The sequence below is a fragment of the Equus przewalskii genome, unplaced genomic scaffold, assembly GCF_037783145.1.
Source record: "Equus przewalskii isolate Varuska unplaced genomic scaffold, EquPr2 ChrUn-7, whole genome shotgun sequence".
NCBI classification, from domain to species: Eukaryota; Metazoa; Chordata; class Mammalia; order Perissodactyla; family Equidae; genus Equus; species Equus przewalskii.
Window position 1 is genome coordinate 813,662 of NW_027228755.1, and position 22,562 is coordinate 836,223.

At 38.7% G+C, this 22,562-nt stretch overlaps 3 protein-coding genes across 3 annotated transcripts in view; 2 read left to right on the forward strand and 1 right to left on the reverse strand.

Moving 5' to 3' along the window:
* The window catches only part of FCRL1 (Fc receptor like 1), a 46,729-nt gene extending 43,673 nt beyond the window's left edge, over window positions 1-3,056 (forward strand). The window contains exon 12 of the transcript XR_011536967.1: window positions 2,618-3,056. The gene's annotated coding sequence lies outside the window, so the exon portion shown is untranslated. The remainder of the gene's footprint in view (window positions 1-2,617) is intronic.
* LOC103541334 (T-cell surface glycoprotein CD1a-like) overlaps window positions 1-22,562 on the reverse strand; it is a 546,159-nt gene that overhangs the window by 436,287 nt on the left and 87,310 nt on the right. The gene's annotated exons all lie outside the window — the stretch shown is intronic.
* FCRL2 (Fc receptor like 2) lies at window positions 9,005-12,126 on the forward strand. The gene is given in 7 exon segments (XM_070608458.1): window positions 9,005-9,224; window positions 9,227-9,277; window positions 10,424-10,464; window positions 10,466-10,712; window positions 11,170-11,439; window positions 11,749-11,790; window positions 11,793-12,126. Coding segments are annotated over 7 exon segments (1,095 nt in total). The 3' UTR covers window positions 12,017-12,126.

Consider the following 22,562-nt stretch of genomic DNA (forward strand, 5'->3'; position numbering starts at 1 on the left):
TTTACTGACTGACTTTGGGAGAGAAATACCTGCTGTCAATCCTGCTAGGTATTCTGAGGCTTTCTTGGATCTTTTCTATGAGTACAGCTGGTCCACATTATGTGTTCTCTCTTCTAGTAGAATTCTTAAGCTTGTATTCCTTCTCTTGATCCTGCAAAGCCAGCCTAGGTGCTGACAGACTTCTTTTTACTTTCCTTTGGGTAGTGCTGAAGGCTTAAGTTGTGTCATTTCTCTTAGACCTGCAGAGTGGGTCTGGCTTTCTGTGTATGTTCATCTGCCTTCTTCAAAAGCTGGTTCTCACTGCCATGGGGAGCATGCACAGATAGCCAGCCATGGAGTTGGGGACGTGTGTGAGTGAGGCCTGCAGAGTGCTATTGGTGTCTGTGGGCCAGTTGGAGGGATCTGCAGGTGAGTCATCCCCAATGGCTCATGGGCTGTCTTCCTAACAGATTCCGTGATGCATTTACTAGCATTTGTGTCCTCTGGTCCCCTCTGAGAGCCCTATTTTATGCTTTCCAAGCTGCTCCCTAAATCTCAGTTACACAGCACACCTTAGTAATTGTCTTTATTGTATCTAATATCTGATTTTTTTCCTCCAACAGTGTGTTGGGACTTCTCTGCTAGACTCCTGGGTTTCCACAAAAGCTCTTTTATTCTTGAATGATTATCTAAATTGGTAGTCTTGGAAGAATGATAGAAGAAAACTCTTATTCTTCCATGATAATGATGTCACTATGGTTCAATTTCTTTCTTTATGAACTCCGACTTTCTATTTTTTTTTTTTTTGCTAGAGTCTGTGACTTCATTTGTCCAAAAAGTCCAAAAGCAGAATTTAGGACTGATAGTTTAGGTTTGCCCAACAGTTTTACTATTTTATTCTATGGTCTTCCAGCTTCTATTGTTGCCTTTGAGAAATCTTCTCTCAGTTTGTTATTCCTTTGTAGTTAATCTGTCTTTTCTCACCAGTTGCATTGTTTGTTTGTTTGTTTTTTGGTAAGGAAAATTTTCTCTGAGCTAACATCTGTTGCAATCTTCCTCTTTTTTTGGATGAGGAAGATTTGCCCCAAGCTAACATCTGTGCCAATCTTTCTGTATTTTGTATGTGGGTAACCACCACAGCATGGCTTGACAAGTGGTGTAGGTCTCACCCAGGATCCGAACCTATGAACGCGGGCCACCAAAGTGGAGTGTGCCAGACTTAACCACTATGCCACAGGGTTGGCCCCCACCAGTTGCTTTTAAGTCTTTCTATCTTTGGTATTATAGTTTCACTACTATATGTCTAAATGTGAATTTATTTTACTTGAGATAAATGCTTCCTAAATCTGAGGATTTATGTCTTTCTTCAAGTTTAGAAAATATTTAATTATTATCTCTTTATTATTATGCTACATCATTATTATTTTAATTCTCTCATTAATAAATTCATATTAGAAGATTGCTGGACCTTCTTATTCTTTTCTCATGACTCCTAGTTAGTCGTTCTTATTTTTAATTTCTTTATCATTCCTGTTGCATCCTGGGTGATTTCTTAATCTCTCTCTTCTGGTTTAGTGATCCTCTTTTCAGCTATATCTACTTTATTGTTTAATCTGCTTCCTTCTTATTTCAATGACTACATTTTTTTAGAGGTATTGATAGCAAAATGTTTAAAAGCATGGTTTCTGAAGAATTGTTGGATTTACATTTTGGCTCCACCATTTATTAGTTCTGAAGTTTTGGTCAAGTTAATTAACCTTTCTGTGTTTTTTCATGCTTAAAACTTAGATAGTAATTGTATCTAATGTATTCTGTCATTTTGCTAATTATGTAAAATTATTCGTTTAAAATCCTTAAAAGTGTACCTGGCACACATTAAGTGCTCAAAAATGAATTATTGTTATTATCCATTTTCAAATTTGTCTCTTTGTTATTTATAGTATTTTACTGTTATGGGCATAATACTTCATTTTAGAACCTGAATTAGTTTAAATAAATTTAATTTATTATAATTCTTAGATAGTTTTTTCTACCTGAATTTTTAATTATTTAAGCCTACATTTATCACATATTTCGAATCTTGTTCATCATATTTTTGTGGGTTTTGTGAGTTTGGATTAAGAAGCTTCTTGTGCAGTGTAGGAATTCCATGTGACCTGGACTTCTGATGGTGTCCATCAAAAGTGATTTTGTATTTGCTTCTTCTAAGCCCTGGGAGGTCATGGGCCCAGGAGTAATTTTTATAACAATTCTTTATTTGGAGTTTCCCAGAGCACACCCATGAGTGTAGCACAGTCTTGAGGTTTTGTTATTTCAGGGGAAACTTTCTATTTCTCCCAGAGCTCATACAAACATAAGCTTACTTGTCATCTCTCTGTGCCCGTGGGTGAACTTTTTCTCCACCAAACCACGCATTTATTAAAAGGAAAGTCTTCTGATGGTCTGTATTTTATGTAGGTGTTTTAGTTTCAAGTTTATGCCCTTTGCAGGCCCAAGGTTTTGTTTCCTAGTTCCACATGGACTTTAAATGCTAATTTTACAAAAATTATTTAGTGGAATGTTTCCCTCCCCACTCCTCCCCAGGGGAACAATAATGTCAATTTACGTGTTTAACACTTTGTTTCTTTCTTTTTTTTAGGTGTATTGGGGGATTTTCCCTTATTTCTTTCCTATTTGGCTTTGCATTTAAAAAATTATGTAACATTTACCCATCAATGAATGAATGAATGAAGGCCACCTCTGACTGGAGATCAACATTTGTGAACTGAGAAGGAGATGTTAGTAAATTATGTTACAAGAGTGAGCAAAACCCTTGAAAGGAAATTAAGACTGAAAGCTGGAAGTACAATCTGGATCTTGGTTGTTGGTTTTTCTCCTGCCACCAAAAACTTATGTTCAACTACCAGGAAGATACCCACAGGAAGCTGCTGTGAGTGACTATTAAGGGTTTGTATAGTCAATGACTCATGATCCACAGTTCCCCTTGGTCATTCACCTTCCTGCCTTGAAAGTCATAACCCATCCCCCTTCTGGAAAACCCACACACATACAATTAAAACAGAAAGTAGAAGGATTCAGATCGAATTGTCTTTAATCCCTGGAGGCCTCTCCACATCTGCTGTCCCCTGGGAGCCCATGTATTTTCACACATGAAGGGGGAACTTCTCCCTAATGCAGATGCTGCTCAGATATCTACTGAGAGCCTCACTAAGTCTTCTTGTGACTCTGTCTTCCCTCAGACTCCAACACTGGGTTCACTTCCACTTCCCACAGTTGAAATAGCAATGCCTTTTTTTAGATGGAGTCTATAATAACTTCTACTGATACTGAAGAAAATGCGACTCCACATGAAAAAGAAAAATTTGAGCTTTGTAAAACTCTACTCTCTTAAAACATTCACTGTCTGAAACTTAAATTTACTCTTGCTTTTCTATGATTGTCTGGAGCAAATATGTGGATACTTCTTTTAGGATCTGGATCTCTGGAGCATCTCCATCTTCATTTCTGCCAGGGAGGTAATGAGCAACAGCTTGCAGACATTCTTATTCATTCTGAGTTCCCTGTCATGCTATTTGGCCTATGCAGGGCTCCAGTAGACTTCCAGAAATGAATGAATTGCACTGTAGGGAATATCCTGGGCAGAAGAGTCATCTGTGTCTGCCTAAAGAACATCTGGAGAGTGTCTACATAGACAACATCTAGATGCCCACTAGTCAGTCCTGCTTCTGACGGCCTCCAACAAACAGTATCACCTCCCAAAGTATATATTTATTACCCTGGACATAAAATTTCTAGGTCCAGCCCCACTCAACAAAGATATCTTGTTGTTCAAGATAATTACAGTAACTATTAAAACTACTACTACAACTACCAACACGCAACAAGGATGATCAAGATTACGACTACTTTTCTGCCGTGTATTCAGAAATTTACTATAAGTGATTTGTATACATTATGACACTTAATTCTGTCATAGTGACCTTCGAACCACAAGTTCAACCAAATATATCCAAAGGTCTCTGGAGCTATCCAAACTCATTTTTCCATTCTAACTGTCCTAGTAATCAACTTCATCAAATGAGACATGTTATTTATTTTGTTCTGAATTTTATTTCATAGAGACTCTCTTTGTCTCTGTCTCAATCCTGGCATACCCCATCTTGGCACTGCACTTTGTGTCCCATTCAAGACATTGAACGGAGTTTACAGATAATCTGCACCTGGTCAGGATGAGGAGGTATTACAGGCCATCTAGAAACCGTTCCAGCAGGCAAGGACTTGATAAGAAGCTCAGTGACCAGCTCTGGTCCCAGGGAGAGAAAAACTCACTCACTCTCTTCCAAACACAAGTAAAACATTTGTTTATGTAGAAAGTTAAAGTAGCAATGCTTGATATACTCTAAGGTGATAGAGGCTACAAACCCCATAAAACCTGGGCCTTATTTTTATGACGCTTTTAAAAATACATACATAGCATATGTTTATTGTAAGAATACTAGAAAACACTAATGAATAAAATGAAAAAAGTAAAAATCACCTTTAATTACATTATTCAGATATAATTACAGCAACACTTTGGGGTTTATTGTCCTAGACATTTTTCACTGAGGGGTGGGAGAGCTGAGTGCAGCACATAAATTGCATCTGGGGGCCACTTTTCCCTTAACAATATGTCATGACCATCTTTTATTGCTATTAAATATTCTCTACAGAGTTATTTTAATGGCTGCTTAGTGGTCCACTGTCTAGCATATAATTTACTTTTTAATCTGCCTTTGTTGGGTATTTTTAGAATTTTCTTTTTACACTTTTATAATGATGTATGACATCACGTACATACAACAGAATTTCCCAAAGTAAAACTAGGTTTACAGTGAGTGAGTGATAATGTTAAGTATTCACCTTAACAGATGACCTTGAGTCTATGATTATGACTTTACTCTTAGTCACTCACCAGGTTACAAATACCCATGATTTGTGATTTAACGTTTCATGCTGCATAAGATCCAAAAGGGCAACTTGCATCTGCCTGGACGGCCCAATCTTGAGCACATTGTTATATACAATATTTATGGTGACTACAGCTAATCAATATGAGAATGATAATATGCTTTGGCATGATGCGTGCTTTGCAGGGTGTGGCTGTATTAGGACCAGCCTGTGGTACAAATAGCAATATGGACTAGAAATAGGGAAGGGGACAGTGTTTGCTTTGATATAGAGCAGGTGTTTTGAATCTTAGTAAAATCCTATTCTAGAAAGTTAGAAATTACCTACGGAAAATTTCACCTTAGATACCTGAGCCATTGCAACAATGGCCCTGTTATCTTAAGGAACATTGAGAAGTAACATATTATAGTAAGATATTATAGTGTGCAAGAGCCAGACTGTGGAACTAGACTGCCTGGGTTTGACTCCCAGCTGTCACTACTAGAAATTGTCTATGTTGATCTTGATCAGTCTACTTGCCTTTTCTGGTGCCTCAATTTCCTCAATTGTGTAAATGGGATATTGCTGACTTCAGAAGCTTGCTGAGGCTATTAAATAACTTTGTGAGCATAAGGCACTTAGAATTGTGTCCAACTAATTAACAGCCATCTATATGTTAGCTATCATCCATGTCAAGATGTGGAGTTTCTCTGGCATTGAGAGGATCATCTTTAATCCTCTTAGCACTTACAGGAAAGAAGATAAGGTCAGATATTGCAGAGCTCTTCTAGTTCCTTTTCTGCTAATTATACAAAACTTATTTTGCAAAAGCAGTTTCTATTCTCCACACACAGACCACAGCTGGTGGCTTAGGGAACATCTCTTCTCAACTAACTGAACTAGGTCTTCATATCATTGTGGTCATTGCTGATCATCTTTGATGAGCTCAATAATTTGAGTTAGCACTGAGGTGGCAGTAAGATGAGATCTCCAGCTCCAGAAAGGTCTAATGATTTATCAGACCCCAGGGACCAGTACGAATGCTCAGGTCTCTGCTTCCAGCTTAGATTTCAAAGGCAGATGCAAAGCTGTGGGCTCCAGGAAAATCAAATTGCAATGTATCCTAATCCTTGATGTTCAAGTCAGCCCACCTCCCCATTTGTTGGTCGCAAATTTCTGTTTTGATATCTTAGATCTCAGAGAGTAATATGTCCTCATAAAATTTTCATAATTTCAATGCTTAATACTCTTCTATGAAAAATATTTAGATAGTTATCTACAAGATTTGGATTCAGAAGATGAATTGAAACCTTTGTTAATGTTCCTCTCTTTAATCATGGACAATGACGGGGAGGAGGGCTGATGCTGGAAAACAAGATTCCTTTCTCTACATTCAGTTGTTACTAAATAAATATTTGTTAATTGAGTAAAAGGACTCTTCACATAAAATATGACCAGAGAAAAGGGATCAATTCAGGATTTGTTCAAGTCTTATAACTCTCACTGGGTATGTTTCCTGATGAACTCTGTGGGACTGGAGAACATGTTATCACGTACCCTTGAAAAGCGTGGATGTAAGGGCCATCGGCGGGGTAAGGCAGAAGGAAAATGAAATGAAGGAGAAAATTGGTAAACATCCAGTATCCATGGGACTTGCTCCTGCCAATCCCTTTGGTCAAGGGATGAGTTTGCAACTCACCTTGTGATTTTACAAGGAATGAGGGTTAGTTGTGTGCTTGAGGGAGATTGAATTGTTGGTGATAATGCAGTATGGAAATAGAAAAGGAGGAAAAGATGGAAAGTTTTTAAGTAATTTAGCAGAGTAATATAAGTTTCTAAATTGTGAGGGCAAATGCTCTGTGATAACATCTGATTTTTGATTCCCTCACAGCTTTGGTCAGTGAACAGGCAGGTGAGGAACTCCTTGTCTTTATTGTTCTTGGTCTCTGGTATATCAGTCACCAGGTTACCTCAAGGTCCTGTAGAGATGGATGTAGAAAGACTGGGAAGAAGTATCAGTGTTACTGCTTCCCTGGGCCAACCTGCTCCAGGATCCCACAGTCTCTGCCCTTGACACTGTGTGCTTGGCTGGGTGATCAGGCCCTGCTCAGCCTTCCCAAAGCCCCAGGGTTGGTCTCCTTGTCAAAACCCCAGGAGTAGGGAGGGAAGTGACATCTGAAAGAGGATGTGCAGACTGGACAGAAGGGCTATTTAGAGAGAATTGTTTTCCTGGCCATAGGACCATAAGTCTTCAACATCACTAAACATCCTCACAGCTCTGAAAAAGTCATCTCTGAGGAATATGGCTAAGAATTTATGCTTGGTCAGAGTGGCCAGTGTCCTCATTGCTTCTCTAACTCTAGATCAGGAGTTGGCTGGATTTCTCTGTAAAAAGCCAGAGAGTAAATAGTTTAGGCTTTTCATGTCTCTGTTGTAACTACTTAACTCTGTCCTTGTAGCAAGAAATCCTCTATAGGCTGTGTGTAAAGGAATGGACTTGACCTTGTTCCAATAATACTTTATTTGCCACAACAAGCAACTTACCAGCTCACAAGTCATAGTTTTCCAACCCTTACTCTAGACCATTATTTAATTCTGAATTTTTTCATTAATGTGCTGCTTTTCTAAAGTTGTATAACTAAAACTAATTTCATCTTATTCTTCTTAATTTAAAGCTGTGCTCAAGAAAGGAAGTAAATGAAAACAATATTTTATTCTAGACACAAAATCTCCACGAGCCAAGATTAAACCTAAAGAAATGGAGACTTGTTCCCTTGCCTATCCAATGCTAACCACGAAGTGGAAAGAACTCTTTGGGCTCTAAGAAACTGTGCTGGAATAAACAGATTATTCTCTCACTTCTAATGATGAGACATTAATGAAACAGGAATGTCAAGGGAGACCTACAGGAGTTCTGGCCTGGAGCTTGTTCAGGAGCAAGACTTATCTCTTGCGTTCATTCTGTTCTATGTAATCCTTAATGACCAACTCAAAGTCTCACTTAGTCAACTGCAGCCCTAAACCTGTGAGGCTGCCCATCACGTGCTTTTTCAATGGCATCTCTAACCATGACTCAGAGTATTTCTCTCCTATCCCTGACAGCATTCTCACTGGGAATTTTTCCAGTTTCTGGATGAAGACTATACTAGTGGTGTAAAACTTGTCTTGATTATAAGTCTCAAGCCAAGTCCCCATAGGATCTAGTCTCCATCTACGAAGGAGGGCAAAAATCTTGAATTAAGCTAATTGTTTCTGCAACCCCCCTTTCCTTCCCTCGTAATTTCATTTAAAAAAATCCAAAACATTGTCTACTAATGTCCAACATGTAAATCTGGCTCTCCACCTGGAACAGGCAGTAGCAAACCATACATTTTTCCAAAAATTACAATTCTAATTCCACAAGCTTCCTGTGGTATTTTGGCTCTGGCCCTGCAGTGGTATATTATAAGGCATCACATTTCTTATATGACTGACCTCTGCTTCCTTATGTGACTGACCTCTGCTTCCTTACACTGAACACCCAAATTCTGGCAGTCATCGTACAATTGAACAGTGGTAGGGAGAAGATTTTTATTTGAAACAGAACTTAGTTCCTCAACCTAAGCTCAAAATCCTCAACTATAATCTTAAAATATAATGCAGATGTCACAAACATTGAAAATAGTCTGGTACTACAAATACATGAAGTGACAGGGTAGAAATTAGAGAATCCTTGACCAATCTAACAAGAGCAGCCTTGAAGGAAGACATTAGTCTTTGGCAATGATTTTTTTCTCACTAAAATCAGTCATCTAAGAGCTTTGGGTTAAAATACATCTCTACCTCGTTACACATTGAATGGATAGGAGAGAACTTTTGAAAACGTTCGAGTGGAAAGTTCTTAGAATTAAAAATAGTGGACCTTATTCCAGTAACCAGCTTATTCTGGAGTGTTTGTGATTTGACCATGCAAGGAAGACATGATGAGTGACATGTCTGGTTCTGAATGTCGTGTTTGTTGGGATTGCTTCTCACCAGATACTTTTCAGCAGGAACCATAAATCTCACTGCTCTGGGAACTGTTATGATCCTTCTCTGGAGCTAGTTTCATGACCTAATGACCTATTCTAGAGCCAGCCCCTCCTGGCCCACTGAGGGTAGCCCAGGGCCCCTGACCAGTGAGACCCAGCTCTCTCCATAGAGATCAGATGCCCATCTCCAATTTTTCTTTTTCAGAGAGAGCAGAGCCCTCGGCTCAGGCTGGAGCAGCTCCCCAGAGCTCCAGATCCATGCCGAGTGGAGTGAAGACTCAGGATCTTACTGATGCAAGGCAGAGACAGGACTCACAGAGTCAGAAAACCAAGTTTCCAATCCCAAATTCATGTGCAGAGTGGGTATTAGTGGGGCTAAGCATGGGGAAAAACAGGAGTGCTCTAGCTCCAGCTTGGACTGCTAGTCTTTTTGTTACTTTGTGCAACTGTTCTTGTGGAAAGTGGGAACTGACCTACAGAAACTCTCCAAATTGCCTTTGGCATCTCTCTTCGTAAGAATAACAAGTGGACTAGGCTCCTTATAATCTTTCTTTTCTTTATTAGGTAAGTAATATTCATTGACCAAATCTTCGTTGATCACTGGCTGCATGCCTTGGCATTTTGCAGTGGGCTGGGAACTTTAAAAGGCAAGGCATCTGTTCTCCAAGTAGCTCCACATGCTAGATTGCAAGACAAATTGACTTATCAGAAGGCAACATGGTGCTACAGAGTATGGGGCTAAATGAAGCATCAGAGAAATCAGAAATCAAAGTGAACTGGAAAGGTTACGGGAGGGGTTGCGATTTGTCTTGATCTTTTAAATTGAGAATAATGGAGGAACTGTTCTTCATATGGCTATTAGAAACAGTGCCTTTTCCAAGGTAGGATGGATGCTACCAATGACCCTCTTCATTATACACAAAAGGCATCTGTCTGCACCATGACTCATGCCCCTAAAATGTTTCCCGTCTCATGGAGTGGATGATCCATCACAAATTTTTTTCTTTTTTTAAATTGGCACCAGAGCTAACAACTGCTGTCAATCTTCTTTTATTTTTTTCCTTTTTCTCCCCAAATCCCCCCAGTACATAGTTGCATATTTTAGTTGTGGGTCCTTCTAGTTGTGGCATGTGGGACACTGCCTCAGCATGGCCTGATGAGCCGTGCCATGTCCACGCCCAGGATCCAAACCAGCGAAACCCTGGGCCACAGAAGCAGAACGTGAGAACTTAACCACTCAGCCATGGTGCCGGCCCTGATCACAAATTCTTTAATGATTGCTACCCATGAAATTAGCCAGGATCAGGGTTAAGACATGCAAGTATCTGCATCCACATCCTTCAAGGATAATTACCATGGATTCTCTATCTTGGTATACTTACAACGGTTTACATATGCAATACCCATATTCCCACTCCTGTCATTAGATAGTGAAATCAGTCTATCCTCTGGTCACAGAATCGTCTATAATCAGTATTTTCACATGTTATCTTCTATGTCCTCAGGAGTCTCAGTTGCTAATCCAAGCTTAGAGACCCAGCCCCCTGGGGGGACAGGTGATTGAAGGAGAGAATCTTGTCCTACTCTGCTCAGTGGCTGAGGGCATAGGAAACATCACATTTTCCTGGCACAGAGAGGCCACAGGAATAAGTCTGGGAAAGAAGACCCAGCATTTCCTGTCAGCAGAGCTGCAGATTCCAACTGCGAAGGAGTGCGAGGCTGGCCAATTTTATTGTAGAGCTGACAATAACCATGATCCCATTCAGAGCACGGTGGTGAATATTCCTGTGAGAAGGGAGTTGCATGCTCATTCATCTCAGAGAGAAATCCCAAAACCAAGGTCACAGTGCCCAGGAGTCAAGAAGAAATTTCAGCAGCTCCCAGAAATCAGTGCTGTGGAGAAGCAACAGCAATTTGAAGGTGGGTTACTCTTCTAAGTTAAACTGCTGACACTTTTCTTTTTTGTGGAAGAAAATATAAAAAGGGCTGGATTGGCATTAGAAAAAAATAAGATGAGAACAACAAATGACCACATCTCTAGACAGGACCCCAGAGTTGATGTTCCCTCAAATTTCTAAAGACATGGTTGAGAAAATAACCTCTGATTGTTCTGGAGTGGATGTGAGGATGGAAGGAATACACAATGACTAAGGGGCCAGGCCCTTTGCTGAGATTCTAGTATAGTCTGGGAGTTTGTAAATCTACTTCAGCATCACAAATCCTCTCTGATAGTCCCCTTTGTGTCTGTTAGTTCCAGTGTCTTGTCCTGTCCTCACCCTCAGGGTTCCTGCAGCCAGGGCTATCATGGGGGACACAGTGGAGCTTTGCTGTGAGGCTTCTCCCCCAATCCTGTATCAGTTTTATCATGATGATGTCAACCTGGAGAACGTCTCGGCTCCCTCTGAAGGAGGAGTATCCTTCAATCTCTCTCTGACCACTGGACATTCTAGAAACTACTCCTGTGAGGCTGACTATGGCCTGGGGGCTCTGTGCAGTGGAATAGTGCCACTCTCCATCTCAAGTGAGTTGGTGATCCCTGGATACAGGAGTATTATGATCAATGGCTCTGTTCCAGAAGTCTTTATTGGTACCATATTGAGGTTTCAGAAGATGGATGGAGTTCTAGGTCATGTCTCCTGTGTGTGGGAAGTTGAAGAAAGTGACCTAAAGGCCTAGCTGCTTCTCTTCTCTCCACACTAACTGAAAAGTACACACTATACTTAGTTAAAATTACATGAATTTATATTTACAGTTTCTGCAAAGTATTCATAAGGATTTCAGGGCCCAAGCCTTTAACCTCTGAGGCTGAAGTACTGGTTTCTTCCCTCAGGGAATGGTGGCTATAGAATAGAACTTGTCACGGCCAGAGTTCTTAGGGGCTGTTTAGTGTCCTTGGTTTTATTGCTGGTCTCACAAGATATCAGGTTGGTATCTACTATTTATTTTGTTTATCACTTATTGCTGTGACCTTTTCCATTACTGATACAGGTTGGATTTGCGAAAAGGAGAAGAAAGAAAAAAGGAAAAAAAAACCTTCCAATATCTGTTCAATTCTTTTTAAACTTCACAAGGAGCGGTCAACGTTGCCATATTACTAATTTGATAATATGTCATTTTTCTTGTATGCAGTCACCTGAGATTAAAACTATTAACATACTCTTTCATTCTAAATAAAAATGTCTGATTATTAAATACCGTTTAATAACTTTCAATAGGCATATTTAGTTTTTATGCAGTAGAGTAAAATGTAATAAGGAGCTGTATTTAAAAGAATTAAAACAATTTAGTGTAATATTTTCTCTTTTATTTACCCATTGCTTATTAGATATCCTATTCATGACAAGAGCAGTGACTCTTTTTTGAATTCTTGGATCTATTATATGGACCATATGGGGCCATCTTCACCCACATGTCTGATGATCGATGCCGTCATAAGACCATCAATTAGAGCACATGTGTGTGACCTCTCAATGTGGCCTGGATTTCCTCGTAGCATCTTGACCTCAGGGTAGTCAAACTTTTTACGTGTTGGCTTAGGCTTCTAAAGCAAATGTGATAGTGAATCTGCAACATCTTCTCATCAACTAATTTCAGAATTATGCAGTGTCACCTCCACCACAATTTTATTGAGTCCTAGTGCCTAACAAACTTATCCAGATTCAAGGGGAGAGAGTAATGACTGCACCTCTAAATGGGAGAACTGTCAAAGAATTTGCAGCCATATTTTTAAAATTTCCACGTACACCATCACGAATTCCAGTCCATGCCTCCCAACCCCACAAGCCCCTTGGTTGCCCTCTCTGGACTTGACAAATGCCCTGTGGAACAAGTGGTTCTGGTAGCCGGATTTATCTCCATAAGCCGCTCTTCCCTCTCATCTTGTCTCAGAAATTCTTCGCTATCTTATTACCTTTTCAGTACCTTTAAATAGACTTTTAAAAGTATTTTCCCAGAATTTCTAGTTATCCTCAGAAGAAAGATTAGTTTAATTTCTCCTTCCATATTACTGAAAGTGTAAAAGCCTCCATCTTTTATAACCAACACTTTCATAAAGCTGCTGTGTTTTCAGTATTTTCAGAATAACCATATCTCTTTATAACATATTATTTTTAAGATCAAGAATTTAGATAATTCTCCTAATCAATGTCTCCTACTGACCCCTACTGGCATTCTACTGCCCAAAAAAATGTTACCAATGACCGATTATTTGGTTTATTTTGTATGGCAAGATACCACACGTTATCTGCAATTATAAAAAATAACTTGAAGTGTGAATTATTGTCCATGTTTAACAATCTTGGAAAAGTTAAGTACTTTGCCGTGTTCACACAGCCAGTAGAGGGCAAAGCTAAGACCAGAATCCATACTTGCCTGACCATATGCACCTCCTGACTTTAATTATTCTCCTCTTATAAGTTTCACTCATTTTAGTAAGGTGTTATTTTTTAATCTATAAGATACAGAACAAGCATGGAGTACAACAGAATTGCAATGTAAATGTTTAAGTTAAGTCCTTGGAATGCCTTATTTTGGAATGTGGCCATAATTGCAACTTATTGTTTTCATGCTTCAGCCAAAATGGAAACAGAGAAGTCCAATTTAACATTGTTGGAAATTGTTTTTTCTTTCATTAAGTTTCTAATTGCTAAAAAATATATGTATATGAAAAGAGATGTTGTTTATGTAAAATAATTTCTAATTCATTCACTCTGTTAAATTCTTTCATTTTTTCAAGTAACACACCAATTCTATAGATTTTTTCAAATTTAGAAGCAAATAATCTGCAACACAATAAAACATTTACTTCCTCCTTTTCAAGTTTTAAGCAAATTATTTTTTCAAGTCGTATTATATGCTTCATGGCCTCTGGTACATTGAAAGATAATAGTAGTTACAGCATATAACTTTGTCTAGCTCATGCTTTTAAGGGAAATTTTGTTGTGTTTCTCTAATATGTAATATATTCAAATACTCCTTTTAATGAAGTTCTAGCATTCTTATTTTATTAGTACTATTTTTCAGGAACAACTTTTAATTTTGCTAATACTTTGTTAATACCTGTGGAGATAATCATATAATATTTCTTTTTCATCTTTTAAATCAACTAATTATATTATGCCAGAATATCTAATATTGAATAACTTTTGGATTCTTGGTAAAAATCCAATTTTAATGATGTATTTTTTAATATAAACAAGCATTCTATTGAAGATTTTTTCGTAAATATTAATGTGTGAAATTTTCCAGGTTTGCCATTATCGTGCTCTTTTTGGGGTTTTATACTCAATATTTTCCTATCTTTACCAAAGGAAGTTCAAAGTTTTCCTTCTTTTCCTATATTCTGAAATAGTTTACACAGCAACATAATTATCTGTTTTTTAAAGATTTTGTGAAACCCCCGTGAAACCATCTGTGCCTGGTGGGGTTTTGAAGGAGTTAGTTCTTTGACAACTTTCTCTATTTCTGATCTTGTGATTAATCTTGTGAGAGATGTTACTACTAATGTTCACCAATATCTAGTTCTCTTTTACTTCCGGGCATGTGGAAAGTTTGCATTTCCCTGTCTCCTTGAAGTTACATGTGACCAGTGAAATGTTAGCAGAAGTAATATGCGTCATTTCCTGGCAGAAGCATGTAAGAGCGAAGGGTTGATTTTCCATTTCCTCTTCCCATGTTCTAGTGATTATGGAAACATGCTGACCTGACAGCATCTTAGGATAGTGCAGCCTCCATCAGCATAGGTCCCTGCGTAACTGTAGTAAACAGAGCTGCCTGGCAAATATATGATGGATTTGTGGCACAAGTTGGAAATAAACCATTGTTGCTTTAAACCACTGTAATTTGAGGTTTGTATAACAGCATAACATACTCCATCCTGACTGTTACAATATGTTTACATTTTTTTCTCTTCTAGGAAGTTTTCCTAGAAAATCATTCATTTTATCTAGATTCCAAATTTACTTACTTAGAATTGAACATAGTGGTCTCCTGTGATTCTTGTAGCTTTCCCTGTGTCTGGTTATTACTCCACAATTTCTTCTTTTTCTGTTCTTGAAATAATATAGAAAATGTTTTATTTGTCATTTTGATTAAGAAGTAAAGCTATTAGAATTATTTGATGTACCAATTTTGTTTTCTAATTCTGGAATTTCTGCTCTCATCTTTGTTAGCTTCTTCCTTCTGTTGCTAGTCTCGTTCTTTTGAACAAATTGGGTATTAATACATTTGTTTTCCTTTGGCTTATATATTTATGTATATTCAGTAGCTTGAGACTTAATTCCCTTAAATTTAAAGTTATTGGCATATTTAGATTTTTTTCATAGTTTTGTTATGAATTACCAGTTGTGCTATAGTTAGAGAGGATTATTTATGTCATATCCATTTTTTGGAATATTTTTGAAGTTTTCTCTGTGACCCAACATATCATCAATTTTTGCTATTGTTCAACTATGCTTAGAAAGTAGACTAAAGTTTATTTTAAAAATAATTTATTCAAGAAAGAGTTGCTAGAATCATATACACTGATTTCACACTCTTTGAAAATGTGTGCCTCTTGCCTTAGGCTTGAAGGACAGTTTGGCTTGGTAGAAAATCCTGAGGTCATTGTTCCTCTTCTTGAAGATGAAATAAACTATAGTTTCTCCTCCCCTTGGGAAAATAAACTTAGGTTAATCTTCTAACACTGTTTTCCAGGAAACCCGATAAAGTTGGGACACTGACTGTGTTACCAGGCAACAGTTTTCATGATTAGTAAACCATATCTAAACTGAGAGGACTCTGAACAGGATTACAAATGTTTGGTGGGAAGCAGAAATAGGGGCAACCTCAAGTGCAATGTGACTCCTGAAACTGAGCATGTCCCTCGCAGTGGCCCCGATACCCATCTATGTGGCCTTGTCCTCTGAGCTGTTACTTGGAGGACTAGAAAAGAGCTCCTTGACCACTATGAAGACTCCCTCTGGTGACGCATCTGATACATCCATGCTGATATGCTGTGTTTCTTATTCTGTATCTCTCTGTAAAGCTAAATGGTGCAAAACACAGCCTATTTGGTCTTATGAATGTCAATATCAAGCCTACCCCAAGACCACTGCTATAGAGTGGATTTTGCAAATATAAAAAAATTTAAAAAGTAAGAATGGTCATGTAAATTCTAAACAAGAAGAGTAGTAAAGTAGAATTAGAGCCATCAAAAATTAACAAGTATTTTATAATAAGTAAAACAGCATTGTACAGGTGCATGAGTAGAGAGAGACAATCAGAACAGAATAGAAAGAAAATCTAGAAACAGTGAGCAATGTCTGTGGGATTCACCATTTGAAGTGGAATTCCAAATCAATTGGGAAACAAGAATGGACTATTCAACTACAGTGATGGAATAAATAAGTAGTCTTTGGATGGAATATAATTGAATTCTTATTCTGTATCTTATATTTTACCAGGTGATTACACATGGTTAAGCCATGCAAAAGCTTTAAAAAATAAAGCTTTCTCCCCTGAAATGAATGTTCCTTTATCTGTTTTTCAGAAGGAGATTTTGCCGCAAATGCACCCAAGTGAAAACTCTCCTTATTCAAAATTGCAACTCTAGAGGCCTCCTTTATTCATAATTTTAAATAAGTATTACTGCTCTGTACATAAACATAAAGGCTATTTGATTACACAATGTTTTTCTATAACACTTACTCGTGTCTCTACTTTACTATATTTATGCTATCAGTGTTCCATCTTAGGGTGCTCCATGTGATTCTAGGTGTTATCTTGCACAGGATTAGATATTTTTAAATTAATTTACTAATTCATATATTCAAGATTATTTAGTGAGTATTTATAATGTATGAGTAATGTTTTGTTAGGTTTTGAGAGGTGAAAATATGCATAGAATGGAATTTATTTCCTCAATGGACATATTGTCTGTAGAGGGAATGTGAAATATGCACAGAGTGTAAGAAAAAGAGAGAGAGAAAGTAATGATAAAGAGGCAGATGAAGTTCTATGAGTTTATAAGAGAAAAAATAAATCTGGGGCAATATCATTGTCTTACTTATAAGTTTTGAAAAAGCTAAGCATGAGGAACAGAAAAATTTTTGCCAAGTCAGAGTGGCTATCCTATTAAGGAAATACTTTGTGATTATGTCACTTATGTCTGGCTGCCCATCTGCAGTGACAACCTGAAAGACCACACACAGTCTATACAAAGGAACATAATATCACTTAGAGTGCCATACGCTCCCTAGCCTGTGTCCTCTCTGTTGTCATTCACTGTCCTGGAGACTATCTTGTACTTAGTTCTCTTTATCACAGAGAGGCTTCCAGTCCAAACCCTCAAGAGTCCACCTACCCCAGCCCACTCCCACTCCTCTCCACTCCAGCCATCAAGGAGCTGCAACCAGTGTATGTCAGTGGTGAGTCTTCCCATTGGAAGGGGCTCTGTGGCTCAGGCCAGGAGGGAAGAGAGAACAGAGAAAAGACCATGAGGTGTTTTAACCACCTCAACCCCATGAATCCCAGTCACTCCCAATAAATAAATTACTCCCTCAGAGTCATCTTAGGGTTGAGAGGATAGTCATGAAGCAGAGGACTGGGAAATGTGTATATATTTGAACCCTTATCCACCGACATCAGTGAACTCTGCAGTGCGCCCTGTAGATGTGAATGTGGTTTATTCCCAGGGTTGGAGCATCCAGCAGTGCAGGTGAGAAACGGCAAAATGGTTCTTGTTAGATGCATCTTCCCAGGAAAGTGGCATAGTGTGCATAATAGAGGCTTCAAAACATCAATTGCCTTTGATGTGAAATCTGTAGATCCAAGAGGGAGTAAGAGATATTTGAGTTGGTTCTTGTAGAGAAGCTGAGTTTTAAAAAAAAAGACAGGAGGTCCATTGAGACTTCATTCAGATGAGAATAGACAGGGAGAATCTGGGATACAAGGCAAAGGGATGGAATCAGACAAGAGTGAGAACATCTAAAATCATGGTGTCTAAAGTCCAGGAGGAATTGTCTCAGTTGAAGAGGGTCTTGAAGTGCCTCTTTTAAAGGACTTGAAGTCTTGGAATGGGATGGAAGAATTCATTAAACAAATCACCTAACCTAGAGAGTTTTCACTTTGACATGTAACTTTGCAAGAATTGAGACAACAATTATTTAGCAGTGCAGAGCCTTCAAGCTGCTGCTTCACTTTCCTTGAAGCTGCAACCTTGAAACCTGCCCTTTGATCTGTGCTCCTAGCTGCTCCTGAAAGAACAAGTGGCTGCTAGAAGCTCAGCCAATTTCCTGGGAGATGGTCATCCAGCCACTCTCTACTAAGCCTCTGAAGCTGGGTCTTCTGCCAGCATGGCTTACGGTTGTGCCACTACAGCTTCCTATAGAGAATCACTTATCCTGTGATTCTCCTTCTCTGTCTGTGAATAGCCCAGCAAAATGGAAAAGGCACAGTCATCTCCACTGGATGTTTATCTTCGACCCCTCTAGATGCTGATCTATGGTTAAGGGAAAAAAGGAGATTCAGTCCCACTATGCCCACCTGTAAAAAGGGAGAAAGAAACAGATATCACTAAGCAGTCCCTGCAGCCACACACTCAAGCTGCCGTGTGACTCAGGATCTCTCCTTATTTATGTCTCCAATTTCCTTCTATATGTTTGGTTATCTACAGAACACAGAGGAATGACAGGAAAATGGGCTCCGACAGAATGATCAGTGAAACCAAAAGGGAAAAGATCATAAGAATAATAAACCATGGAAGTTGCATTAGAGCTGGGAAGAGTTTTGTCTGATATATGTTGGTGGAGGGCCTATAGGATGGTTGGAGTCTTTGAAGCACTTCAGAGTGGGCAACATTAAAGGATGGATTTTACGGAAGAGCATGTGAAGATGGAAATCCACACATTAAGCATGGCAGTTCTGTGTCTTGGGGCATAAAGTCTGGAAGTGAGGTATAAGTAGGAACTCAAGAGCTCAGTAATTTTTTTCTCCTTCACAGAAAACACCAGAAGGACATTTCTGGAGAACATATTGAGCTAGGCTCCTTATAAGTTCTTCATCTTGTGTCCCTCCACCATGTTCCTTCTCTTGCTCACTTAAGTCCTTCCTTCTGTGTGTTTCTCCTAGGACTCCTAAGTGATCTACTCTGGTGTGAAGAAGGCATAACACTTGGAGGAACAAGAGGGGGAGACCAGAAACAAGGGTGGAGCAGCCCTAAGGACTGCCATAGGACCTTGTAAAAATGCTCAGCTCTCATAACCTGTCACAGACAGAATGTGCTTCAGGGACTCTAGGCAAGCCACCTGTGTCATCATTTTTGTTCTCATCATGTTCTTTTCCCAATATCTTCTTCTATTAGTTAAATGTTTATTGAACTGCTACTATATCCAAGGCGCTATGTGAGGAAATTATTTCTGCTATCTTCTCTTAAGCTATCAATATCCAAAGAGTTGAGAAAGCAGAATGAACAAAAGACAAGTTCTCACATTTACCTACTCTGAAGTGACATAAAGAGACTCCATTTCTGGGTTTTTCTTTCCCTCCTAAATTGGATATCTGTTGTCTTTTATCTCCACAGAGATCTCAAGTTTTAAATTGAATCCTCTCTTGCTTTTGTGAAAACTTTAGGGTGAGTTTGTGGGAGGAAACAGCAGCTTGAGTTAGCTTGCCATATAGCTCACTCTTGAATGTTCAATTTTTATATTAATTCACATTGATTTAAAATTAATAGTATGTTTGTATCTTTTTGAAATGCTAAATGCTTTACACTTGCCATCATCATGTATGGAGTAAGACCACAGCCTTTGGAATCTGCTGCCTCGGGTGTGTCACAAATCCATCCCTTATTAATTGTTAGCTTTGAGCAAACTACTTAACCTTCCTATGCCTCAGTTTCTTCACCTTAAAATGAGGATAACCCATAGGTTATTATGAAGAGTAAATAAATGTTTGTAAATCACCTAGAACAATGTCCGGCATATAGGTAGCATTATGTAAGCGTTCATTAAATAAAACATGCATAATTATCACTTGGCCTTAAACTCAGTACTAAGAAAGTTCAAAAAGCAGAGTGATATCAGTCTCTAACCAAAGGATTATCAAACACAACTGTCAGAATTTTCACCACAACACCTCTTTGATTAACATTTTATACAATCCCCTGCCCTGCCAAAGATAGTTCACCAATAGGAGGGACATAGATGACTGGGGATTTGAATTTGATAATTAATCTACCAAAAATAATTTAGAATGCTTTATAAAATTTAGAGAATAATTTTGAAGTTCATCAGAAAAAATAAATAATTAAGAATAGTGAAATTTATTATTTAAATTTTATATTCAAATAATAGTACACCCTTGTCAAGATCACCTAAATTCTGAGATCTGAGCATCAAGGACTGAGAGCTAGTATATCCCATAGATTTATGACAGGGTGAGGGTAATGTCAACCCTAGAATTAACCCTGAGACCCCGCCCCTTAGCAGTGATGAATTGCTCTCAGCATTATTTACATCTAACCATCCCTGGGGGATAGTATGCACTCTCGTTATTAACAGTAACTCTGGGTTCAAAACCTCTAGAGGAATAGATCAAAATTGCATAGGTAATTTGATCTCTCTCTGCTCTAGTCACTCCAAACCACCCTTACCTATCAAGAATTATTTATCTCCATATTTATGGCTTGCTAGAACCTGTGTGAAATTATAGGTTTTCAGGTAACAATCCATGTTACCATGGTCTGGCTCAATGGTTAAGTTGCCAGTAACCACTCTCATTTTAGAAGGAGACTATCTCAGAGCTGCCATTTAACACTTCTCCACACACTTAACACACGTGCATATGACCTGACTATTCTTAAATCTGAGAGGGCTACCACCTGGACCCTTTGAGCTGAGAGGGACCACAAGAACCTGTGGATTTTTACACATAAGATATCTTCATTGTACAAAAACTAGAAATCGAGAAAATTAAAACAATCACTGTTAAAATCACTGTCGCTTCCATCAACCTAAGACAATTGCTACTAATACTTCAGTGTGAAGGGTCAAGCAGCTTATTATACGTTATATCATGATATAGAATTGAAACAACCTTATAGGAAAGAACAATCTCCATTTTCTCAGCATCCTACGTAACGAAATAGAGATCAAACATTGGAGGAGTCTCTTTCTTCCTGGCTTTCTATTTATATAGAACATTCTGAAGAGTAGCTTCTTGTCCTTGCTTCCTGGTACTTTTTTGAAAGAGTTTTTCAGGTCAGTTACTGAGAGAGCGTCTTCTCAAAATGCTGAATGGTGAGGCCTTCATGCTGCTGTGATCATTGTTGCTGGTGTTTGGTGAGTGGACAACTTGGAACGAGATCTGGGGCAGCAAGAGGATGGAGACCAGAGTATGTAGAGATCCGTGGGGCTTTCTCAGAGTCCACATCTTTGGCTAATGCCTAACAGTGAGGCTGGGTCTCCACTTCCATTTCAGTCTCCGGAGATATTTGAGAATTGAAAACATGAGAAGACCTAGATTTCCAAGAATGCATAGAAAGGATACATTTCAATTTCTATTAGGGAAAGAAGTCTTTGCCATGAATTTCTCTTCTGATCATACAGGAAACTTTATAAATGATGTAATTGGGATTTTTTTCTATATTAAACCCCAGTAATCTATTCCTTCACCATACTGAATAAAAATCAAACTTATTTAGATAACAGAGCCGGCCTGTGGCTGAGTGTTTAAGTTTGCGAGCTCTACTGTGGCAGCCCAAGTTTCCCCCCGTTTGGATCCTGGGCATGGACACGGCACTGCTCATCAAGCCATGCTGAGGTGGCGCCACACCTAGCATAACCTGAAGGACCTGCAAATAGAATATACAATGATTACTGGGGGGCTTTAGGAAGAAGAAGAAGAGAGAGAGAGAAAAAAAAAGATTGGCAACAGGTCTTAGCTCAGGTGCCAATCTTTAAAAAAGAGAAAGTACTCTGTAAACTGCAAAGCAATTTACTTCATCTTAAAAAAACTGTCTAGATAACAGATTAAAATTCACGATAGACAATGAGACCCTCTTGGTAAGGTACCACTGCTTAATTCTGGATAAGGGAGTATCAGGACTTTGCTAAGAAACCTGACTCTTCTCTCCTGTACTTGGGAGGAATTCTGTACATAATTTTAGAATGAAATAATGGATTCTTAAGCCAAAACTTGGCCTAAAGTTGGGAAAGGAGGATTTGCACATCATACAAAACAGAGGAAGCCCCTCTTCGTCTCCATGTGTTCCCCTGGCTCTGTGTCTTAAGCTATATTGGGGCTCTGGAGAAGCAGAAGTAATAGTGAAAGGAATACACACTGGAGTGTAGATGAACTTCTTGGAAAAGGGAACAGCGCTGAGTAATAAGCAATTGGGAACTTCCTTTGCGGGTGTTAAATGAAGGGAGCGATGTAGTGTTGATGAGGAATGTACAGCCTTTGGGGAGAGGTGGAATATGGAAGAAGAAATATGAAAGGAAGAGGGAAAGAGAGAAGAGTGGAACAGAACTGGGAAAGTCCTCAGAACTGCAGATTGAAGAGAGAAATGAGGATACTGCTCTGTGCTCATTTCTCACTATTCTCTCTCTTGCAGATTTGATCAGTGAAAAAATTAGTACCAGTGTTCCTGCTGTTCCTTTCTTACAA